The sequence below is a fragment of the Carassius carassius genome, chromosome 31, assembly GCF_963082965.1.
Source record: "Carassius carassius chromosome 31, fCarCar2.1, whole genome shotgun sequence".
In the NCBI taxonomy this organism is placed as follows: Eukaryota; Metazoa; Chordata; class Actinopteri; order Cypriniformes; family Cyprinidae; genus Carassius; species Carassius carassius.
The window spans coordinates 11,236,072-11,260,198 of record NC_081785.1 but is presented as its reverse complement, the minus strand read 5'-3'; the positions used below and the strand labels follow the sequence as shown (position 1 = coordinate 11,260,198).

Below are 24,127 nucleotides of genomic sequence, written 5' to 3'. Positions count from 1 at the left end.
ATTACTTTCATTAAAATATTTTTCCAAATCAGAGACTACAAGCTTTCATTCAATGCTGTATCAACATAAAATTCAGTATTTTACTCAGAGTCTTTAATCAAAAATGGTAAACTATCTTGGTAAGGCTATGAAGCCATTTTTCTGTCTAAATAGTCATCCTTCTTTTGATAGCACCACATCTTAAAAACAATTCAACTTATTTGAATGAGAAGCTCTTTGTCCATTTAAACCATTTATTTAAAAAGAAAGAAAGATAGAAAATCCCATTTTGTTACTATTCAAATTGTTAAGGAAACTTCATGTGATGTGCAGGTGATGTAGTTCTATACACAGGTGATTCATGCCATGGAACGCAGTTATGATGGTGCAGCACTCTTGATGTAAAATAATGAATCTAGAGTGAATAAGGCAGATCTATAGTATCTAAAGTTTCTTTTAAAGAAGTCTTTCCTTCATCAAAAGGCCACACAGGTGTTGCAAATTGACACGATATGTAAGGTGCCATTTTTGCAAACAACTGATGACCATTGTGTATGATATGAACTTCATATTTAAGTGTCAGCCTTCTGATATCAATGCAAGTCAATATACACTTCATTTCAAACTTCAATAAAGGGTCTTTTGAGACGTTGTGTGTTCAAAGTGCTTCACTCTCTAAAACTCACTGAAAATAAACACTGGAGCTTTCAACACTGTTCAAATGCATTTAGATAGATACAACAATAACAAAACAAAAAAAAACTTTCATAGCTGTTGGCTTTGCAAGCTTAGAAAAAGCATCTTTCATATTTTAAATCCATAATAAAACAAAAAGCTGGTGAACCCACTCTTATTGCTACATAGTGTGGGTGAGAGGAATATAGATGCGTGAGTCACATGCTCACACACTATTAGCCATCGATACACTGACAGTGTCTGGCACCTCCTGCTTTAAAAAGAATGAAAAAAAATGAACAAAAAAAGTGTGAAAACAGCCTTTCGGCCACACTGAAAATGACTGAATGTCCTGAAGAGCTGGAATCGGGGTGGGGGGGGGGGTCATGCATTGGGGTATTTAATCAAAATAAAAGAGAAGGAAAAAAAAGGAGTCCATATCTTGTTTTTTTTTTTTCTTTCTCGTGTGATGAAAATAAACAGTCCCAGCGCAGGGAGCGGAGGAGATTTTGAGCCATTATTTGACAAGCCGCTTTGCTACATCAGCGTAGGCGATCTCAATCTCCTTGTCACTGGCACACGTGTTGGTGAACTCCTCACGCTTGTAGGCATTGTTCAGGTATCTCCAGACGCCTGTCATGTCTTTAGGGATCTCAAAGCCTCTGTACTTCTTTGCCACTACCTGCAAGACAAAAGTGACAAAAAATTATTGGAACATCTTTCTACTCAGTTCGTCATGTAATCCAGAGCAGCAAGTGATTCCCTCTTCTCTTATTGTTAGATTAACATTAATGAGGCAGCCTATATTAAGACCTACTGTAATGCTTGGATCTAATATAATGTTACACATCAGATGTTTTTCCCCCAACAGTTCCCCAAGCGTTCACTTAAGACATACTTAAATACTGTAATTCTGTATATCATGTGCACGCTCTGGATGACAGTCAGCATGAGAAAGGAGCTGAGACAAGGTATTCCTCTCAGAAAACATACAAATAAAGATAATTAAACATCTAAAATTATTATTTGGAGCATTGGGATCACTAGACGAGGACTTAAACTCATTTTTGTGAAAACCTCAAAATAGACTAAAAATATTATTTTTGCCTATAGCTCAAAATTAGCCTGTGTGCATTCTGATTCATTTTGCCAGCACAGGTCAAATATTAATAGATCACTTTAAGCCCAAAATAATAGTATCAAATTCTCTCCAATCTGCAGCATACAGTAGGATGGCCTGTATGGCATGTTACCTTAACAATGTGGAGTTTGGGCAGCAGGTTGCAGTCAGCCAGGGTCATCTCTTCACCATCTAGGAAACTGCGTGTGGAGGCCTTCACTTCCTCCATACTGTTGTGGTCGATCTCATCTGGCAGAGGAGAGCACAGGTACTCATCCAACTTCTGCAAGGTCTTCAGCAGTCCCCTCTCCAAACCTGTCAATACCAGATAAAAAATAAAAAAAAAACATTCCTGCGCGAGAGATCACTTCAGGCGCTTTCCGCGCTTGCGCAGACTAAGCCAGAGCGCGCGCGCACTCAGATCAGTTGGACGTGGTTGTGTACAAGAGGTAAAAACGATATAAATACTGTTTGTTTTCTTACACAAACCTCTCGTTTCGTGTCTTAGGTCATCACTGTGTACTTATGATGGGGAATTGTTTAATTTGGACTCCTCTGTGCATGCTCTTTGAGGTGGTGACCATAGACCTCCATTATATGAGTCACAGACAAGAACGGTTTGACCTAAAAATATCAAAATGGGAAATACTGCGGAAACAAAAAAACCTACATCTTGGATGTCCTTGAGGTAAGCTAAAACATAGCAAAATTTAATTTGAGAGTGAACTATCCCTTTAAAAAGCATATAATCTGCCCTCTAGAGGGAAACAGTGGCAAAATATAATTGTAGTGTTTGGCTGCACTTCTGCTTAACTGCCACACAAGGGCATAAATCACACTCAGATAAAAAGCAGATCCTTACAATTCACCAACTTAGCTCTAAACTTTCAAATAAAAAAATACAAGAATTCCCACCAGAACAAAAAGGAAAGGGGAACACTCAGGTGTGCAAACTAAAATGCTAAAGCAAGTTTGCTCTCCGTGAGAGGTGGTACATATAGCCTGGCCATTTCTCCTGTAAACAGCGCTGTCTGCTAGCCTTGAGACAATATTGACAGACTCCAACTGGAATGAAAATGGCTGTTATCACCCACAGTCAACATTTTACTAGGGTGGAGACTCTTGAAGATAGTTTATGTTCAGGGTCACTGCCAAACTCTTATTGAGCTGAGGAGTCTTTGAGATTGTGCAGCATTGCATCAAAAGCAAATTCCTAGTGTATTTATCATTTTGACAACAGTTCAACACCTTCTGATAAAAGTATAGGCGCTCTTCTTTCAAAAACTTAATTGCAGGTAACAGTATTTAGTATGGAATTTGATCTAATTGTAGCCCTGCCTACAGCACTAAAGCATGTTAATACACAATGTGAGACAAGACAACCATAACCAGGTCTAATCTTTCAAACTAGAGCAATAAAAAGTGTTTGTACTGTTAAACAGCTCATCAAATGTGTGATTATTCCACTGAACAATGTACATTTGGTCTTTTGTATGGAGGTGAAAGAGTGAAATCTTTCTGGTTACCCTCGTTGGCATCAGGTTTGGAATTCTTAATGAAGGCAGAGAACTTGGCAAATATATCCATCCCTGCAGTGTTGGATTCTGGGTGTCTGGCACTAAGTTTAGAGTACCTGAGTATACAAACACACATCCATCAAATAAAATCTTTTGTTGTGTGACACTTATGTTTTTTTTCATTGCGAGGTACAACTTGGCTCGGCACAGCTCAGTATGGTACAGGACGGTTCGCGTTAACACTGCAGTTTAGTATCTAGTGGGTGGGATTATTCACATTTGAGTCGTTAGAGTTTTAAAAAATTCATTCCGCACCGCCCCCATCAAGCTCTCGGTGGATCCACTCCTCTGCTATCAATAAGAGGAATGTCTGTATTTCTTCAGCAGTACTTCTTTGCTGGCTGTGCTGATTTAAATCTAGCAGTTTTGTTGTGTTTGTGTCAAGTTCAGTGACGCAGGTAGTGACAATTTTCTCCGGCAAATCTGTGATCAGAAGAGTTTACACGTCACCGTTATGGATCACTTTGAACCTCAACTGAGGTGGTACTAGAAAAAAGTACCAGGTACTGTCCCCAGTAGAAAACCCCCCAAAAGTGAACCGAACTGAGCCGTACCGTGCCGTACCATGCTTTGGAAAAGCACCATTAAATACACAAACACACTCTTTGACTTACTTTGGAGGGCAGAGTACATCCTCTAGGAACTCTTCAATCTTGTTGACATCGGTCTTGACCTCTCCATTAAAGGTGATAAAGGGAGGGTGCGTTCCTGGGGCCAGATTCTGCAGATCAGCAGGTTTTCTATAATTATAAAATGATCATTTATAAATTATAAAATGACCAAAAAAAAAAAAAAAAGCATGACTAAAAACTGCAAAAAGAAAGCATGGCAGAGCCCAAAGCAATGTAATGATTTTTTTTTTCTTTAGAATACAAGGTGAGAAGATGACCTTAGGGGCTGCACACGGTGGCACAATACAGGGGTTTTCCAGAGCACTCACAGCCCAACACACCCACACATTTAGCTTTTTACAAAACCAGTAGGGTAAATACTAATCCTACCTCTAAAATATTCTTCTACAAGAATATTTTTTTTTCCCCAAATGAAGATGTTCCTGGATATCCACAAAGGAAGACCGATGTGAAATCTGACAACACTTGAGGGTTCAGGAACAGAGGGGGTATGTGTCCCATGAGGCTTTGCATTCAGGAACACTCTGATCTTTCAAAACTACAACAACAGGAAATAACCTCACACCTCTGGCATGAGCACCCTATCCCTTTTGGTGGCAAGAAGGAAAAGGTAAGAAATGAGAAAGTAACAGGAAGGCAAGCAAATAAAGCCTGCAAAGAGAGAGAGAGAGAGAGAGAGAAAGAAAGAAAGAAAAATAATTGATGACTCAATAGTCACTCAAGTTTCACTTGATTTCATGTTAGGGTCATAAACTGAGCTCATCACTGTCTCTGGTACAGCCTCATAAAACACTGACTGAACACCAGATGTGGATACAGGTGTGGAAGCTCTCTTCAAATAATCATTTAACCTCTCTCTCTCTCTCTCACACACACACATCATAGATTGATGTGAATATATTTGAGCATATACTGTGTCAGTAAGATTTAAAAAAAAAAGAGAGATCAACATAAAAGGAATCTTGCAATATTGGCACCTGGGCGCAAAATAAAGCGTCACTGCTGCCTCACTGTCACACTAGTGTCTTAAATTCCTCAGTGAAATACTTAAACACGCTCACACACACCATCACAGACAACTGCGAATGCCTAAGACTGATAATGAAAATTAATATGAGATGGCTGAAAATGAGATTCACCAATACACACACACACACACTATGCCCACATTATTTGCTATCTAAAAGACACCAAAAAAAACTGTTTTTTTGTTTTCCAAACAAAGACCATATTTTATGTCCCCATGAAAGGTTGTCAGATTTAAGTCACTTTTAAGGGAAATTCTGCTCACAAACTATAACCAAGACCATTCACACAGACCTCTTAAGATCCACAGTGGTGACATTGAAGACCACTCCCTTCAGCCACAGGATCATGAAGAGACGCTGAGAAAATGGACAGTTGCCAATACTCTCTCCATCACTGCCCGCCTGGAAGAGAAAGAAAAATATGTTAATCTGACTTGAGAAATCAGTAAAACTGTCATCATTCCAACATGTTGCTCCACATCAGCTGCTAGAATAGCAGCAAACATTTTGCAATCACAGGGTTATTACCGTACAACTCTGTACCATCACTGAGAGAGTATATATCAGATTACAGCCAAAGAAAACAACTAAACCACATCAAGAAAGATAACGGACAAAGAATCACTTCACCTTACTGAGATTTATTTGACAAGACTAACATCTCAAATTGACCCAACTTCAAAACACAAAACCAACATTAAGAGCAGAAAGCAAGCTCTTAAAAACATGTCGGCCATTTCCACTTTCCATAAATCTGTCATAACCCACTGGGCACTGAAAGCTACAAAAGTGTACATGAACACAGTGTTCTTTTAAAGTGCCCCTATTATGCCATTTCCAATATTGCCTTTCATGCAGTGTTTAATGTATGTGAATGTAAACGATCTGCAAAGTTGTAAAGCCGAAAGTGCATTATAAATGGTTATGATTTCCCAAAATAAAGAATCGACGCTGTACAGCCTAAATGAGTCGAATCCCACTTCCATGACGGCTACACATCACAAGGTAACACATTTGCATAATTCCCACCCATGTTCTATGTTGGCCGGCTGTGAACAACTTGACCCTACCCACAAACATGTCTTTACTTTTCTAATCTCTGGGAGTTCACAGTGGGATTCACAAACCGTTTGCTCTTGAAAAATGGCTCAGTACCCAGTTAATTTGGACCAGCAGGCTCCACTGAATCACCTGTTAAGTATGATAAATAATAGAGGTTTAAACTGTCTATCGTTCAAAATACAGAACTATGGCAATGGGCATTTCCGACATGCATTGTACGCGGTACACCAATCACAACAGAGTGGGCCATCTGACCAATCTGTGCAAAGTAGGCTCACGAAAACGACGGTTTTAGAGAGACTGAATCTTAGAACTGCTTCGGATGAATCGTTAGAGAATCGCTGGAAAATTGGGTGATATTAAATGCATATTTTGAGAAAACAAATACGTTTTTTGCATGCAATCCTATTGTAGGAGACTTCCAAAATGGCATAATAGGGGGAATTTAATCCTGAAGACCATCCAGAGATCCTGAAAAAAGTAAACCTGACTATATACACATCTATATACAGAGCATACATTTATTCAGTTAGTTAAAATGTACAACAGTGGAGTACTGAAGAGAATAAAATTTGGCTAGCTGTGTGATTTTATGTGAGCCTGTCCTATTATGGACTTATTTCTTTTTTAATTAGGGAATTGGTGGAGTGCCTCTTTAAAACATTCAAAGCACGTTTGTATGTAAATTAATTCTTTAGCAATTTAAAAATTTATAACGCCACTTTCTGAAGTGCTAGGACAGCAAGTGTATGTGTGAACATTTTTTGAAAGACATGAATTCCACAGTGGAGATATCACCATCCTCCTCCACCGCATCTCTCGGCTGAAAACCAAACACACAAAACAGACCATCTCTCCATTAGCCCTCCACTGATCTCCAGTAACAAGATGCTTATAACTCAGAGAATAATAGAGATGTTCCTGTGCGTTTCAGCTATTTAGATTCAGCTAATTAAGCTATGAGCTGACAGTGAGACTGACCTGACCAGACAGAAACCGGTGTTCTGTACCAAAACCTATTGAGCTGCCCCATAGGGAGCATTTTAAAAGAACGCTTGATGCAAAAATAGACAGACTTCTTTGTGCTACCTTCTAAAATAGCTTGTTTTGGCCAAACTACCATCATTTTCTCAGATGAATAAAAATTATACAAGAACAGCATTTATATGAGAAAACCCCGTTTACTTAAAAAAAAAAAAAAAAAAAAAATAATAATAATAATAATAATGTATGCTTAAGCGAACTGCATTATTCTTCTCTATAATGCCTATATTAAAATCATCTGAGAGTCAAGCTTCCTGTGCATTTCGTGTAAAGCGTTACAAATCTCAAATGAAAAGTCCTGAGGCAGTTTCCTATTTAGGCAGTAGGCATAGAGGCGGGTTTTGGAACAAAGCTAGGGAGAAAATATCATTAAGACAACAATAAGATGAAATCATTACCTTTTATTGTATGAAACCCATTCTGTACCATTTAAGGAAGACATTACACAATCATAAATGGTCTGTTCTGGATTCTAGCACATTCTCAGAGTTCAATAAACCTAACAGAGAAGCACTGATATCTGAATCAGCTTTTTCCCTCAGCGGTGCATTGTTGTTAGCTCTCGTGTTATCTGGTTTCGCACACTGAACAGAATCCAGCAGCCCAGTAAAGAACAGAAGACTTTGTTCTAGAGAGTTCACTCTCTCGTGCTCTTTCATTCTTCCTCCATCTCTCCCCCGTCCAGGCACCCTGCTGGGATCTCTTGTTCATACACTTTCCTCTCTCTCCGTGGTAAACAAAAGCTTTGATCATTGTAGCGGGTCTTTCTGCAGTTGACTCAGGGTTCATTTTTAGTGGCTTCTCTTGTTAAAATGTGCTGGTGCCCCTTTACATACATTCATTCACTCACATACTCAAAATAAAACTACTGTCATTCTGGGAAAGAAAATGGGCATTATTCAAGAAGGGGAGTAAGAGTCAGAGATTTAATGACTCAAGATGATTCAGTGACTTCTGGATTTTACCCAATGAAAGATGGTCACTGTAAGAGGGTATGGGAAGAGTCTGTCTCACAGGGTCAGGACAACAGTTTCCATAGAGACACACAAATGTAGTTTCTGTCCTGTGGAGTTCAGCCTATTAGTGCTGACAATAGACCACACAAAACAACCTGTTACACAAAAACGCAGCCAAGAACTGTGAAAAAAATAAATAAATAAAAAATACCTTACAAAATATTGCTTTAAAAAAAAGCTGCTTCGCTTTGTGCTTACAATGTGTACCTAAAAACTTCAACAGAAATTAAGCTTTGATTGAAATTAAATCCTTATTTCTCTGCATAATGCATATACTGTCTACACCCCAAACAAATATAAATTATGAAGTCCTTTAATACCAGTTGACAAGCAATAACTCAAAGTTGGTTGAGAAAATCTGTAGAGCTGTACTCTAGACAAAGGCTATTTTACAAACCTAAAATTATACAGAAGGATATAAGAAAAATAAGAAAAGCATAGAAATAGGATTATTACTGTTGCTTATATTCATCATCAAGGCTTCATTTAATCAAAAATGGTGATACTGTTTAATTTTATTATAGTTTGTAATAACGGTTTTCTATTTTGATACATTTTTAAATAATTCCTTTGATTTTTATTTTTTCTGTTTTTCAGCAGTCATCACTCCAGTCTTCAGTATCACATGATCCTTTTAGACATTTGAATATGCAGATTTGGTGATCAAAAAAACATTTCTTATTATAATCAATGTTGAAAACAGAACAGAAAGCTGTGCTGCTAAATAAGTCTTGTAACATCAAATTGAAAGTGACAAGTTCTGAAAAAAATAAATGTATTAAAAAAAATTATTAATAATATTTATATATATGCCACCCCATTCTCTACATATTACAGGTAAAATATCAAAGCATTCCTGAGTGACTGATCACTGGAGTACTGACGCTATTTAATGATGCTGGATAATGACAAAATAATGGAAAAACTGCTGACTTAGCAATAATCATTCATCATGCTTAAGTGATTTATTTTCTACAAACATCGGAATCATAGGCTCCGTTTGTCTAAAGACAAACCCATTCAAATTTAGAGAACGTGAAATAAATTGATAAAGTAGAAATGGTTTATCACAGAGGCTACAAACGGAGGATAGTGTTGGTACTGTTTTCTTGCTGCAGTACTAATAGCCTGCAGGTCACCACAGCTGTGGATTCCCCATGGTGTTTTTACTCATCTGCTCCATTTAGCAGACAGCAAACAGCCTCTTTTTACACAAAGAGGTTTAATAATAAGAACAATTGTTTGTATTAATGAGAGATACAGAGAGAAAAACTCAAATCAATTTAAGAGAATATGGATTTAATTATTAACTGATTATAAACCAACTCCAGGTACTTTTGAATCAAATATGATAAAAGAAGCTTATTTACGGACTACAACTTTATATAGCCTATAGCAAAGCCATAAGACGACAAAAAGCATGACAAGAACAAAAGTGTGGCAGCAGCAGGTGGGCTTTCACAAACTAGAGAGGATTCTCTCCGGTTTACATAAGCCCCCTTCTGTCTTAATTTCTCCCATTTTTGTTTTTCTACTCCACTTCTCACTCACATTCTCCTCTGTAAGGCCTCTGAGGATGGTGGGGAGGGGAGCAGAATATATTCCAGAAATGTCCGGCAATGGGTGTTGAGTGAGGGTTTCGTGACGTCGTCTGAGGGTAAGAATTTCCTCTCATACAGCTGCTCACATGTCCAGTCTTACATTAAAACCCATTCAATCTGACTAAAATAACTAGGTACACAACACACCACTCAGATCTAAAGACAATGAAACATCTGTGCGGTGTGTTTTTATCAGCCAATTTTGTACAGAACTGATGTTGCCCCCTTAAAAAAGGAAATGACATTTGAAAGATGCCCACGGTCAAAAAAAGAACAGCAGCAATGTGTTTGGGAGTCTGATTTCCATAGATGTTGCCCTCCATACACAACTCTCTATTCAGTCTCGCATTCGCAGATCCATATGGATGACTCCCCATACACAAACAGAACCCTTTTGTTGAACACCTCTTAAAAACACACTGGGTGCATCCAAAAGAAAAAAAAGGGAAAAACAGATGGCAGTCTAAGACAGTGAAGGACAGGATGTGTACCTTATATGGCAATACAGCAACCTCGAAAAAAACCTTGGAAAACCTACCCACCAGAGACTGAATTAACAGTCTGTTGAATGTTTAGTATGATGATTCAGTCCCTGCATATCTTTTTTTTTCCCTGATTGAATAAAATGAAACAATTGTTAAAACAATTTACAAATGTACATAAGTACTACATATTTTTTATATATACAGACAATATCGTTTGCGTATCAATGCATTTATTGACAGAAAAAAAAAACAGTAAAAAAATATTGTGAAATATAATTGAAGTGTAAAAGAACTGTTTTCTATTTAAATATTTGAAAACATAGTTTATTCCTGTGATGGCAAAGCTAAATATTCAACAGCCATTGCTCCAGTGTTCAGTGTCACATGTTCCTTCAAAAATCATTCTAAAGCTTATTTGGTGCTGAAGAAACATTTGTGACCCGTGCTGGCAAAATGAGTCATTACGCATGGGCTAATTTTGCGCTACAGGCAAAGAGAGTGAAATATTTAGATTTTTAGTAGATTTTGAGGTTTTCACAAAAATGAGTATATTACGCCCTCATCTAGTGATCCCAATGCTCCAAACAATAATTTTAAATGTTTAATTACCTTTATTTGTATGTTTCGGAGAGGAGTACCTTTTCTCCACTTGCTTTTCACGCTGACGGTCATCCAATGCATAATATACAGAATTACAGAATTATTTAAGTATTCACGCAAAGATAATTGGTTATGTCTTAAAGGGTCATTTAATGCTGCTAAAAATACCTTTATTTGGTGTAATGAAATGTGTTAATGCAGTTTAAGGTTAAAAAAAACATTATTTTCCATATACTGTACATTATTGTTCCTCAATGCCCTGCCTTCTGAAACGTGTCAATCTTTACAAGGCTCCTCGGTCTGAAAAGCGAGGTGTGCTCCGATTGGCCAGCTATCCAGTGCGTTGTGATTGGCCAATCAATTTGTGTGGGCTTGAGAATGGGGCGGCCGGCGGATTCTATAAAGGAAAGTCCTTTGGGCTTGCGGCAACCACATGTGATGACCCTGGGCTGGACTCCGCTTCGTCCACGGTGCAAATTTGATGTATTTCCTCAGCGACCAGCACGGATCAGCTCCAGGCATGAAGCAGCGGATATCGTCCTCTTTTGGAAGGCCAAACAAAGTAGTTTTGCTTTCACCATGAAACACACAGCGTCTATACGACATGGCGCCGGCGGGAACAACAATACTATAACGAGAATAAAAGATATGCCTTTTTTCTTTGCGTGAACATCTGGGTGGCGTTATGCAAATCTTCACACATAGTGACGTAGAGATGTGGGGGCGTTAGAATGAGCCGTTTTGTGAGGTGTGATTGACTCTTAACTTTTATAAAAGAATATTTCTTTAGATTTGAGACTTTAGTCTTTGCAACTTTACAGATCTTCTTTATGCACCAAGAGCTTGTAACACTCCAAAAGAGAAAGGAAAAATTTAAATCGCGTCATATGACTGTTGGGGAAGAACATCTGATGTGTAACATTATATTAGATCCGTGCATTACACTAGGTCTTAATATAGGCCACCTCAATGTTAATCTAACAATAAAAGAGAAGAGGGAATTACTTGCTGCTCTGGATTTAACTGCTCTTGAAGTTTTAATAAATCAATTTATTTGAAAATGATAGACTAAAGGGATTTTTACATTGGATTATTTGTTTTTCTTACTCGAATGCTTTTGCTTATAATGTAAAATTCTCTCTTATATTTGTTCTACTGGTTTTTTTTTGCATCTGTTATTTATAATAAAGAAAATAAAATGGCTATATTGCAATTATTAATACAGTAATTATTATTAAGAAAAGAACTGCAGGAAAAGATGCAACTTTGCTCTGCGATTTTCTTTTGGAGCCTTCAGAAAACGGACTCGATTTTTCTCAAAATTGACTTTGATGACTATCAACAAACGGGTGTAGTTCAGCCATTTTTCATCTGATTCCAACAAAACAGATAATTCTGAAGGTCTTTTAATGAATGTAAAAACTATTTTTTGAAAGTTTGCTCATTGCAACTGTCAATACAGGTCACATTTATTGCCATCAATGTTGAAAACAGCTGTGCTGCTTAAAAGGTTTTTGCATAACAATACATTTTTCAGGATTCTTTGATAAACCCCATTTATTCAAAACAAAGGTAACTGTCACTTAAACGGTCACTTTATTCACAGATAAAATGTATATTTTTTTAAGTTTTGAATGATAGTGTGTAATATAAAAATACAGTTACATTAAACTTTTTAAATCCCTATTTAGAACACATTTTCAAAGCAAATAAATGTAATCAGGGTTTATCTTAAGTATCATCAAAAGGTTTCCAGATAAGTTTGTGAACATGCTGAACAAAGTTATGTCACGCTCTCTTTTATATCAAGCTCAGTTGGATGCAAAGTGTTTTTAATAAACTCTGATACACTGTCTAGGGCAGATGAAGGATTTTAACTCAAAGTAGAAGCACATACAGCTGTCCAGTAGAGACAGTGAGTCATGGTGCAGTAGCTGCAGAGAATGTCACCATCTACATCCGATCTGTGGTCTCTGTGAGTGATCTCATCTCTTCCAGCAAAGCTCTGAAGACATCACAGAGGGCAACTCAATCTGAATGCATGAAGGTGGAGTCATCTTAAACACACAGTCTCATGGCACAGCAACTCTCACTCCAGCTCTCTTTCAGCCCTCCCTTGTTAGGCCACACTGTGAGATTCCCACAGGACAGAGACGTGTGTGTCAGTGTGGAGGTGGGGCCGAGGGGTAGTGCCTAGCAGACTAAATTTAGAACTCCAAACAGTCAAACTCTTCACAATCACAATGTGCTCATTCTCCAGCCCCTTTTGCACGATCTGACCATGATGTTACCTTATAAGGAAGGAGGGAAAAAGGAAGGAGAAAGAGAAAGAGAAAGAATAGGACATACAGTCTCAGGGAGAAAGAAGGATATCCCATTTGAAAGAAACCAACTGAAACATTTATTTTTCAAATGATGATCACGTCAGACACTCTATGATTTCATGTATTTCTATTTTTTTTTTTTATTGCTTTTAGTCATCACTTATAGCGTTCTTCGAGCGCTGTTCCAGCGTGCTTCGGCCTGCACGCCTGCTGCTATTTAGGCACAATGAGAAGAAACACCACCTAGTCATGTCAAACTTTACTTCTCTTCTTTTCTTTTCCATTGAGTGTTTCGTGTTCTGAGTTTTGTAACGCAGTGTCTCACAGTCTGACCTGGAGTGCCCACCTAAAACTAAAACCAGCCCACAGCTCCGTGTCTTCAGACAACTTCCAACCACGGGCTTCCCAAGACATCACTTCAACGACTATTGAACTTCCGGCCAATCAGAAACCTCGGGAAACCCCCTTTTCAATTACAAAAAAGGGAACCCCCTTTACACAGGCAATTCAGATAACTGGTATAGCTATCTAATTTTAACCTCATTGAGGAACTCAATACAGGGGTTAATTAAGTGATTGATGGCTGTTCATGTCTACGCAATTTCAAGTATTGCTGTAAACTTGGGATTTCACATTTTCATTATCTTAAACTCATTCTTTCCTAATTTTTTTTATCTTCCTGCAACTTGTGTGAATGTGTGAGTGTGTGTTAGATTGGTTTATATGTCTTAGATTTATTTAATAAAGCCTTATTCATATTGAAAAGAGAAGTATCTTGTGTTTTGTGCTTACAAGTTAAGGTCTTAAACTGCGGATCTTGTTACTGTGCTAATTAAGTGTTTTCACTATACTTTGGATATTAATATCCATTGCAGAGTTGATGTTATACAGCTCGTTCAATTAATCGCTGGCCGTCTCAGTGATCAGCCGTAAAAGTGATTCTGTCCAAATTCCCTATAAAATCTTAAAATGATTCCCTTTGAGCTAAGTTGACCCGTTTATTTATTTATTTTTACCAGGAAAGAGGACCTATGTTTCCCTTACACAACATAGATTATGTTTCCTATGTACCAAATCAGCATATTAAAAGGATTTCTGAATGACACAGAGCTAGTTTTTACCCTGTACGCACACTGAGGTAGAGGATTGGGAAGAACATCAATGATCAATACATTTAAAAAAAATTGTGAATGATATTTTGTGTAATGAAAGGAGTTTACATGGTTTAAGGTTCAAAAAACACATTTTCCACATACTGTACATTTTTGTTGCTCCTCTATGCCCCGCCTTTCTAAAACCTGTCCATTTATTTTTTTTACAAAGCTCATTCTGAAAAGTGTGGTGTGTTCTAATTGGCAAGCTATCTAGTGCGTTCTGATTGGTCAAATTCCTCAAGTGTGTGACGCAAATGTTACACCCCTTACCAGGTTCAGGAGAATATCATCTTTATAATGCACTGCACATAATCAAATATTTGGGTTGTACTGTTTCAGATACATCCATCTTGACCAACTTTAGACCAACCTCTAATTTATGTCTAAAATTCTGGAAAAAGCCGTGTTAACTCTGTTACAAATTTCTAACAATATTTATGAAACTTTTCAATAGTACAGAATCTGCTCTTTTAAAAGATTTTAATGACATCTTATTGACCACAGATTCTGGAAATGCTGTAGCTTTGATCTCAGCTAAGCCTTTGACCTGATTACAATGTACTCCTCACACTTGGAAAATTGTATTAGCCTGTGAGGCACTACTCTTCAATGGTTTTGGTCTTTTTTTAACCAACCATAAGATCGGTGTACGTATTGGACAAAATTAGGGGTGTAACGGTACGTGTATTCGTACCGGACCGTTTCGGTACAGGGCTTTCGGTACGGTGCACGTGTGTACCGAAAGACGGAATGCAATATTTTGTGCGCGGAACACAAGTACATTTTCGTGTTTCCATACGAACAGTAAGTGGCGGAAGTCTCCGCGTTCAGCGGAAATCTCGACCTGCAGCTGATTCTAAGGCCGGCTACACACTGGATGCGTGGCGCAAGCATCTCAGCTGCGTGGCATGTCCGTTTTTAATTCGGCTCCCATGTTAACAGGTTAGAGCTTGCAGACTGCCTGCGTGAGAAGCGCATCTCAGGCGCGGCTCGAGCCGCGCGGAAAACGTGTGCATGCTAGAAATAGAACCGACGCCTATTTTTCACGCGACACGCAAACGTGTTGGAAGCGTTTCCAGCCAAAATAGAATAGGAAAATGTTTATATGTCATTTTGTACACAAATACATATTAATTCATGACACTTTGATGTTTGAAAGTCTATAGTTTGACATAAATTCAGATATAAATGTAATTTAAAAAATAAATTAATAATTATCGATTTTCAAATATTGCACCTGTCAAACAGTCTATTTTGCCGTCAATACTGTTGAAGGTGTCCTTTATCAGTAGGCTTTATATTTATGCTCAACATTAAGTATATATATATATTTTTGTCGTTAAGACAATAGCCTGGTCTGTCGGCGGCCTCCCTGTCACCTACAGAAGCAGGCACGGCACGGTTCTGGTGAAGCAGGCCTACAAGCTGGGATTGGTAATGCTGCACTGTAATCATAGTTATTTATATTTTTCATTATATTTTATTATATGATATTGGTTTGAGACAGTTTTTTTAGTGGAGAACTTTGCAGCAGTATTGTATTTCTTATTCTTTTTTTATTTTATATTTTATTAAAAATTATAAAAAAAAAAAAAAAAAAAAAGTGTATAGCAATAAACAACCTGCAGTTTAATGTTTGCATTTCTTTCCCTTACTGTACCGAAAATGAACCGAACCGTGACTTTAAAACAGAGGTACGTACCGAACCGTGATTTTTGCATACCGTTATACCCCTAGACAAAATACTTCCTCTACCACTCCTCGGTCTTGTGGTGTTCCACAGGGCTCTATTCTTGCTCCAACTTCGTTTATTATACATACACTGCCTTTAGGTTTGATTTTTCAGAAATATGGAATTTTTCATTTATATGTTCAGTTGTATCTCACCCCAATATAATTTTTTTATATGCACAAACATGCATATATCCAGCTTTCAACTTTCAGAATTGTTTATGGTAATCAAATACATATTTAATTTGTAATGAACATGAAATAATTATTTTAAAACACATTAAAGAGAGCTGAAAGTACAACACTTTAATAGCATTTGAGCAAAAGCGAGGAAGATATATAGACATTAAAATAAATTGTTGGCATCTGAATTCTGCATGTTTCCAGATGCATACCTCCTGCATGTCACTATGTTTGTGCGAACATTCCTCCTAACACAAAAGCAGACCCCAGACTGGTGACTCATGGCCACGCTTCCAGCCAGTCATTGGTCAACACTTGCACGCTCACATCAATGGACACATGCAGAGTCTTACCTGACCTACACCACTGACTACACAATATGGCACCAGCTGAATAAACAAGTGTTTTTCAAATGAACAAAAAACACAGTTTTTTTTGTTCAGGAGACGAGAGCCAATCAGCTATGAGATTCGACAAGACTAAACACATGCAGATCAAGGGAAGAATCTAAGAAGGTTAATAAAGCTATAAGAAAATTACTCATGCTAGAAGAACCTGGTCAAATTTGCCTACATTTAACATTTAAAATGAAATTCAAATGATGGCAATGCTACAGATGTCATCGTACAGTGGCATTCAATGTCATAATGGCAATTGCACATCCACACAATCCTGTTCAAGCCCTGTGAGGAAATCAGACAGTGCTGACACCGCTCCATATGCTCTTGGCACAAGAATGCAAAAGTTAGTCACACACAAACAAACTCATAATATCTATTTTAGGACTCATGTAACTGGCTATTTATGGAAGATTTAACCTATGGTTAATCCAGTTTTGAAAATTACACAATCACTTTTTTGCCCTTTATGCATCCGGCCCAAGCTAAACTCCCTCCACATCCACACATCATGTTATGCATAAATAATATCAAACAAATGCATCCAGTCATGCAGGATCAAGTTACACAGTCTGCAGGCACACAGACAAATGAGATGCACCCCACAACAACAGAACAACTGAAAATAATTTGCTAGTGCTTCTTCTGCTATCTTTACCTTCTAAATAAATACTGAACAATAAATATTTAAAAAGGGCTATATATATATATATATATATATATATATAAAACTTTGGCTGAATTGTGCAGCCCTACAAATAAAATTTGTTTTCTTAGTACAATATAAACTCTTCCATATAAAATATTTATATAGTGATTTAAATATTATTAAATAATTGATATTTCATAATTCATATATAACCACAAAGCTTCTCATTTAATTAAAGTTGAAGGGCGTTCCTGGTGAAAAAATATTTTACATCAACCATCTGATAGACACAAACCTCCTACTGTACTCTATTACAGCAGACAGAATGGGTGACTCAGGAGGGGCACCAGACACAAACTTTTAATTGGTTTGAAAATAAAAGTAATGCCCACACATAAAACCAGAACAAGAGGACACAAAAGAGCACCAAACAAAAGTTGAAGCTTCACCACGATAGCTCACTATACGAAGATGACTGCATTGCAGCTTTCTGGTCAGATATGAGCAGTCAGTGAACGTGACTGGCTGAAGGACGAAAAGAGAGAGGGAAGGAGGGGGTGAGAGAGTTTGTGCATGTCTTTTGTCCTTCAGGCTGTTCAGTAAGGACAGATCTCATGCAGTGAAGGCATTTGACTCTGGTGTCCTAAAGGCCAAGAATGTTTCCATGTCTGTCTGTTCTAATAATCCTATCTTACAGTCTGTATGCAAACATGAACACACACAAACTTTCTCCAATCCATAAACAAATTCATAGCCATTTCCTCACCAATCTTTGGATGCATTTAATTGTCTGGGTTTATGGAAGACCCCATTTTGGCACCGGATTACAGACTGAATTGCATATTTAACACCCTGGAATTGGACTGAAAAAAACCTGACCGCTAGTTTGGGTTAAAAATGGAAGCTGTAAGAGATGAAAGGACACTCTGAGCTGTGCCATGATCCTTCTCCAAAGCTTTGTGCTAATCTCAAGGTTTTGACAGACATGTTGCTGTTTACAGCACAATCGGTCTTAGCCTATGAACTCCACATGAATATCAAAAACAGATAAAACTAAATATTTCACATCCTGTTTTTTTGTCAAAGCAGCCAAGAGTTCCTTCAAAAATACATGCAATGCTAAAAAAAAAAAAAAAAAAAAAAATAAAGGCCAAACTATGGCCTCTAATTCATAAGCAGTGATTCAACTATAACTCTGCAGTCTGCAGTGAACAATTGCTAACATCAGCTTAAACAAAAATCAAACTAGAGACAAAACACTGAGGTCATCTGACTCTGCATGCAGCATAAACAATTATTAATCTAAAGAGCCAATCAAAGCAGAGCAAGGGTTACTGCAGTTGCATCATCAGCACCTGGACTGTGTAAAGCACCTAAGTGACAATATCCTTCTTCAGAGTAAACTTTACCACTTTGCAGAGCTAGTTTTGACCACGTACTGACACTGAGGTAAAGAATTGGGTAGATCATGAATGATCTATACAATTTTAAGAAAATTACTTGCCAAGCCTCTACAAAAGTCTGGTCTCAAAACACGACTCTGTCCAACCTTTAAAGGATTCTTGACAATTTTATAGTGTTCCAAGTGAAAATTATAAATTCTCAAGTTGCATTGTCTGAGCATAATTAAAGGCATGTAGCATTAATGCTGAAGAACAAGTTACACATCAACCTTTAATACCTTGTTTTAATCTCCAACTGCATGCATGAGCAATACGAATAATAATATTTGCCTTTGTAAGTCCTTTTAAATTAGGCTTGCACATATTATAAAATTAAATATCCAGTACTGATAAAAAAAATTCAGCCGATAACCAAGTGTATCAACATATCATGCATTCCATTTCCTACTCTAAATCTCTATAATTTACCACACTTCCAGATGTTGAATTGAAGGGGTGCGTTGTGAAAAACCAAAATAAGCCTAACATTCAATAACCATGAGAACTGCAAACCCTTGTTCTGCTGCATCATACTCTAGAGAAGTCACATCAATTTAAGAGACACTGATCCCATTAAAGCTCTGAGGCTGATCTCTCAATCTCAAATCCATTAGAGAACACGGAGGATAAATAGCCAGCTAAGAGAAACAAAAAAGACTTCTAAACCAGCAAGCGCTGATCTGATTCAGCCACACAAAAAGTGTGTTCAGACTCTTTTGAACTGTATTGTACACCAACACAAGCTGCAGAGTGCTTCAGCGCAATCAAAGTAAAAATCTAAAGCTCCACGTGGTAAAGATGGCCAGCAGGTGCAGCTCTACAGAGGGAGGGAGGAAGGGAGATGACTGCATTATCAGCCGCCAGCAGGGGCAAGGTTTGCCTGGTTTCTATGGCAACAATGGGGCTGGTCCTGCTGTGATGTTGTGCATGAAGAAAAGGTGGTACACACATGCTGTTAATTATGAATGAGAGAGACATAAAACAACAAAGGGAGGGAAAGAGGTCACCATTATCTTTCTGCTGCAGTGTGTGCACTTTCAAACATATAAAATGAACCTCTTTACCCAGGTGCCATAGAAACTAAACAAACAGTGCAAGTGTTACTGCAGCTCATCTGATATCAGCGGTGTCTGTCAGAGCTGAAGGAGGGTGACCTGCGCTCTCTCTTCATGCCGTTCCACATCAAAGCTACAACAGCAGGAGAACTCTTATTCCTGCTCATGCTCGAATTTTTGATGCTGATTCACTATGTAATGATCAGGCAACACTGCTGGGTGGTCAAGCCGAATCTAAAATCACAACCCCAGCAATAAAAGACAATAACTTCCTGACTAACCCATTCATTAAAAACGCATCAACTGAGATCCATATCACTGAGGACTAGATCATGTTACCACATCAATATTCTTCTGCACTTGATACACTATGCATTCTTAAAAAAGGGCATGAGAAAGACAGAAGGATGGACACTTTATTGTAAAAACCTTGTGAAATAAAAATTTGAGTTTCGTGTATTTTGAGTATTAATTAGAATCCATCTAAATGTTTCTGTACTTATAAACATTGACAAAATTCCCTCAAATGCTCTCTAAAGTGACCATATCCTTATAATATATTCATGGTGTTATATTCAAAACGTATTTATTACAACTTTTAAATTATTTCATATACAATTAATAATAAAATAGGTTTCATATATACATATACACACAAATTGCACTAGAGCTGAAACAACGAATCGATTTAATCGATTAAAATCGATTATTAAAATAGTTGTCAACTAATTTAGTCATCGATTCGTTGCTAAATAACTTTTATTTGCCGTAAGCGGCTCATTTCGTGCATATTTCAAATCTGCGGTGACCAAAGTGTGGCAGTAATGAGCCACCGGAGGTTTTACTCAGCCAGTACAACAGGAGAGGTAGCGAATAGCCAATAGCTGGCCTTGTTTTATGTCACGTGCTTCCCGAGCAGCGTCTCTGCAGCCATAGACATCATATGATGTCTATATGTCTGCAGCATTCAGCGTGATGTGGGAGTACTTTACATTGAGCCTTTAAAAAAAGAAGAGTAACCTGTAAACTCTGCTCTACTGCACTGTTTAAGGGGACGTTCACATATCGCGTCTTTTGCGCGCTCAAGTTCGTTATTTCCAACACCGCATCGAGTTAAAAACATTTAAACTTTTCAGAATGCCGCAACCGCACCGCGGGTCATGTGACAAGAACTAACCAATCAGCTTCATCCTTTCCCGTAACAACGTTAAAAGCTCAGTCAAGATGAAAGGAACAGCTGATCATAGTTGTATATGGATTTCCATTTTGAAATAAACTTTTTTTGATTTTTTGAGCTGCAAATCCATTTATCCTTTGCTGAAATTTCCGCGTCTTCAAGGAGAGAGCACGTCATGGTTGCTTAGCAAAGGCAGACGCCTCAGGGGCGCTTCTGTGCGAGCGCTTTGGAAAGAAGGAGAAAGCGGTGCGCCTAGCGTTTTCCACGCGTTTTTAGGCGCGATTTGTGAACGGCCCCTAAGACTTTCATTTGTGCAGATTCTCCAGTACAATGTTGTTTGCAAATGTTTAGTCGTAAAAGCTGATAACATTGCTTTTTAACTGTTAACATTTAAAGCTTTACAAACATGTTCTGTGATCAGTTTGTTGTTTACCAGTTCAAAATTCAGTCGTGCAGCCTAATTATGACTGAATGAGAGAGGTAAATGTAGATATTTGAAATGCACTTTTTTTTCTAAGTATTCACTGCTCTTTTTCACACAGCAGGTTTTTTGTGTGTGTCCTATTTTTTTTTTCTGGACAACCTTCTGATGGATTTTACTTTAAATTGTGAGTTCCATTCAGGTTTCATGCCATTGGCACTTTTTTTGAAGGATTGTTTACAATTTCACAGCAAAAGCTATAGAGCGGTTTCCCAGTAAATAATAAAATACAATGCACTGCAATTTTATTCTGTTTTATCCTTATTCTTCGTGAAAATATGTTCTGAAAGATTCCTTAATAAGCTTTGTTCAGGATGTTAAACTACTTTAGGAGCTCTAAGGACTGCCATGGTGAAAACATTATTTTAAATCTCCTTGTGAAATTTGCTAGAGTATGGGTCAGTGTTCTGATTGCAGAAGAGTTCGACAAAGGATTACTAACACAATAAAACAACTCCAGGTATATTTTTGATGAGGATATGACAGTGCAAAATGGTTAAAATCTCTTAAATCTATGCTGAATGATAAAGACCATTTATTAATAATTTACTTGGGGAAAAAATGGAAAAAGCTAAAATATAAGTACATAAACCGATTAATCGTAAAAATAATCGACAGATTAATCGATTATCAAAATAATCGTTAGTTGCAGCCCTAAATTGCACTCCTCAGATTTCCTGGGGTCTTTAACAATCAATCTGTTTGAAACCAAAGCCCATATTAAAATACGAGTCTCTTCTAATGTTTTGTAGGGTCACTTCACAACTTCCAAAAAGAGCTGACCTATACAAGTGCCTTCTAACGTGACAAACTGCTGTAATGTTCATTGAATTATTAATTACAGTCCATTTAATACAGCGACGGCATCCTTTAATTAAAGGCTCAGGAATCATACACGCCTGGTCAGCATTTCAAGCCTGAGGTCCAAAGTCATCCGAGCTTCAATGCACAAGGAGTTTGGTAATCATGTGGGTTGGAGAGGAGAGCTTGTTGCACACTTCCAAAAAGATCTCAGTCCCCAAACATCCACTGTTAGGAGCCCCCTCCTCTTTCTGTAACTCCCTCCCCTCCTCCACTTCCCTTCTCACCCCCCTTTCAGTCTTTTGGGAGTTTTCCCGCTCTGCCTGGCAGAAGGCCTTTGGAGGTAGAGAAAAGAGAAAGGCAAAAAGACAGAAAGAAAACAGCAGGGTTCCAGCAATGGAAAGGAATTTGAATAATTCCAGATTGATTACTCAAAGATCCAGGGAAGGGCTGAATTCCTTCGCTTCAGTTTATGTTGGAAATGACGAAAAGTTTAGTCTTAAGGACCAAACCAACAAACAAAAATGTATCCTAACACCATCTCTGGGTTAAGATATAAAACTCTGTTATGTCCTTTCAAAGGGTATCAAATACAACATCCTTTCTTAACAGAAATATCTCTTGCAGAGCACATTTGGGCTCTTTTTGGCTCAGTTTAATGTAAGTGTGGGTAACTCTGTATCCTGGACTGGACGGATGTCCCGCAGTCGGGATTGGGAACTGCAGACGTAGGCTACATTGTTGTCGGAAACCTCTTCTTAAACCCGCGTGCTTTGTGCATCTGGCTGAGGGAATAAAATCTTTCCCTTTATTTATTGTTCCATTTAATCACAAGAATAAAAAAATCAGCAGCACATAGTCAGATATTGGGTGATATTGAGAAAACGCCTCCACCCGTCTGACATTCACATGGACAATGTCATCATTCACTCTTAATGCAAAACACAACGGCTGAATCCAATTTATGACATTGTTTTAGACATACTTCGGGTTGAGGTGGTCGCTTTGACTGTGAATAGTTTATTGATCAAGAGAAAATATAATTATGACTCCAATTACAATAGAAGCCTGTAGTTTGGGAGGTGCAGTGTGAACGTTTAGGTCTCGGTCATCATCATTCACTTTTATCGTATTTTTTTTAAACATATTGAAAGCAAAAGGTGACAATGTGTATTTTTCAGTCAAAATATCGTCTGTTCACAAACTAACGTTATTTTGTGAGCACCATCTCTTTTATCTTCTCTTAAATTAGTTTTTAGTCAGACTCTTACCTTCACAAAAAGCTCGATGACGGGTTCGTTATCCCCCTTTACACCATTCTGAGGTACCGAGAGAGACATCCCCAACTTTTGCCTTTACACGGACGCGTTCACAACAACAAACCTCGGTTTCTTCACCTTGGCACAAAAAAGTTTTCCCTTCACGCCTCCCTCTTTCTCGAACCGAGTTCTTCGAGCACAAATATCACTCTGCGGCTTTTCCAAGAACAACCGAAATGCTGTTAAAATAAAAATAAAATGAACATTTTCTGTCCACGAGGTCCAGCTGACTAGAAACACATCACTGAAAAAACCCGTCCGCTATTTCTCCTCTACTACGCTGGATGGCGACGAAAATACGGGAAAATCAACTGGAGTATTTAAGGCGGTGATGTCATGCGCAGAGGGAACGGAACGGAACGGAACGGCGCGAGCGAGCCGAACACGTCCGGCGCGCGCAGAATCAGTACAGCTTCCTGAATTGTTTTATACTACTGCTAATTTGTAGAGAAACGTTGTGACTCGCATTAGAAGTACAGTACGAGTCGTGTTATACGGCTACTAAAGATGCGTGTAACAGCAAAATGAAGGCAGTTTCAGTAAGCGAGTTTACCCACAGATATATTTACCCCTAAATATTCATAAATATATTTA

General features: G+C 37.9%; 1 protein-coding gene across 1 annotated transcript; it reads right to left on the bottom strand.

Annotated features, from left to right (window-relative positions):
• Positions 1-215: 215 nt before the first annotated feature.
• LOC132111551 (chloride intracellular channel protein 4-like) lies at positions 216-23,826 on the bottom strand. Its single transcript, XM_059518950.1, has 6 exons — positions 23,486-23,826; positions 5,304-5,413; positions 3,966-4,091; positions 3,301-3,407; positions 1,908-2,089; positions 216-1,336 (listed from the first exon to the last, which is right to left on the bottom strand). The coding sequence occupies exons 1-6, from the start codon at positions 23,552-23,554 to the stop codon at positions 1,172-1,174; spliced, it is 759 nt and encodes a 252-aa protein (XP_059374933.1). The 5' UTR covers positions 23,555-23,826; the 3' UTR covers positions 216-1,171.
• Positions 23,827-24,127: the final 301 nt, after the last annotated feature.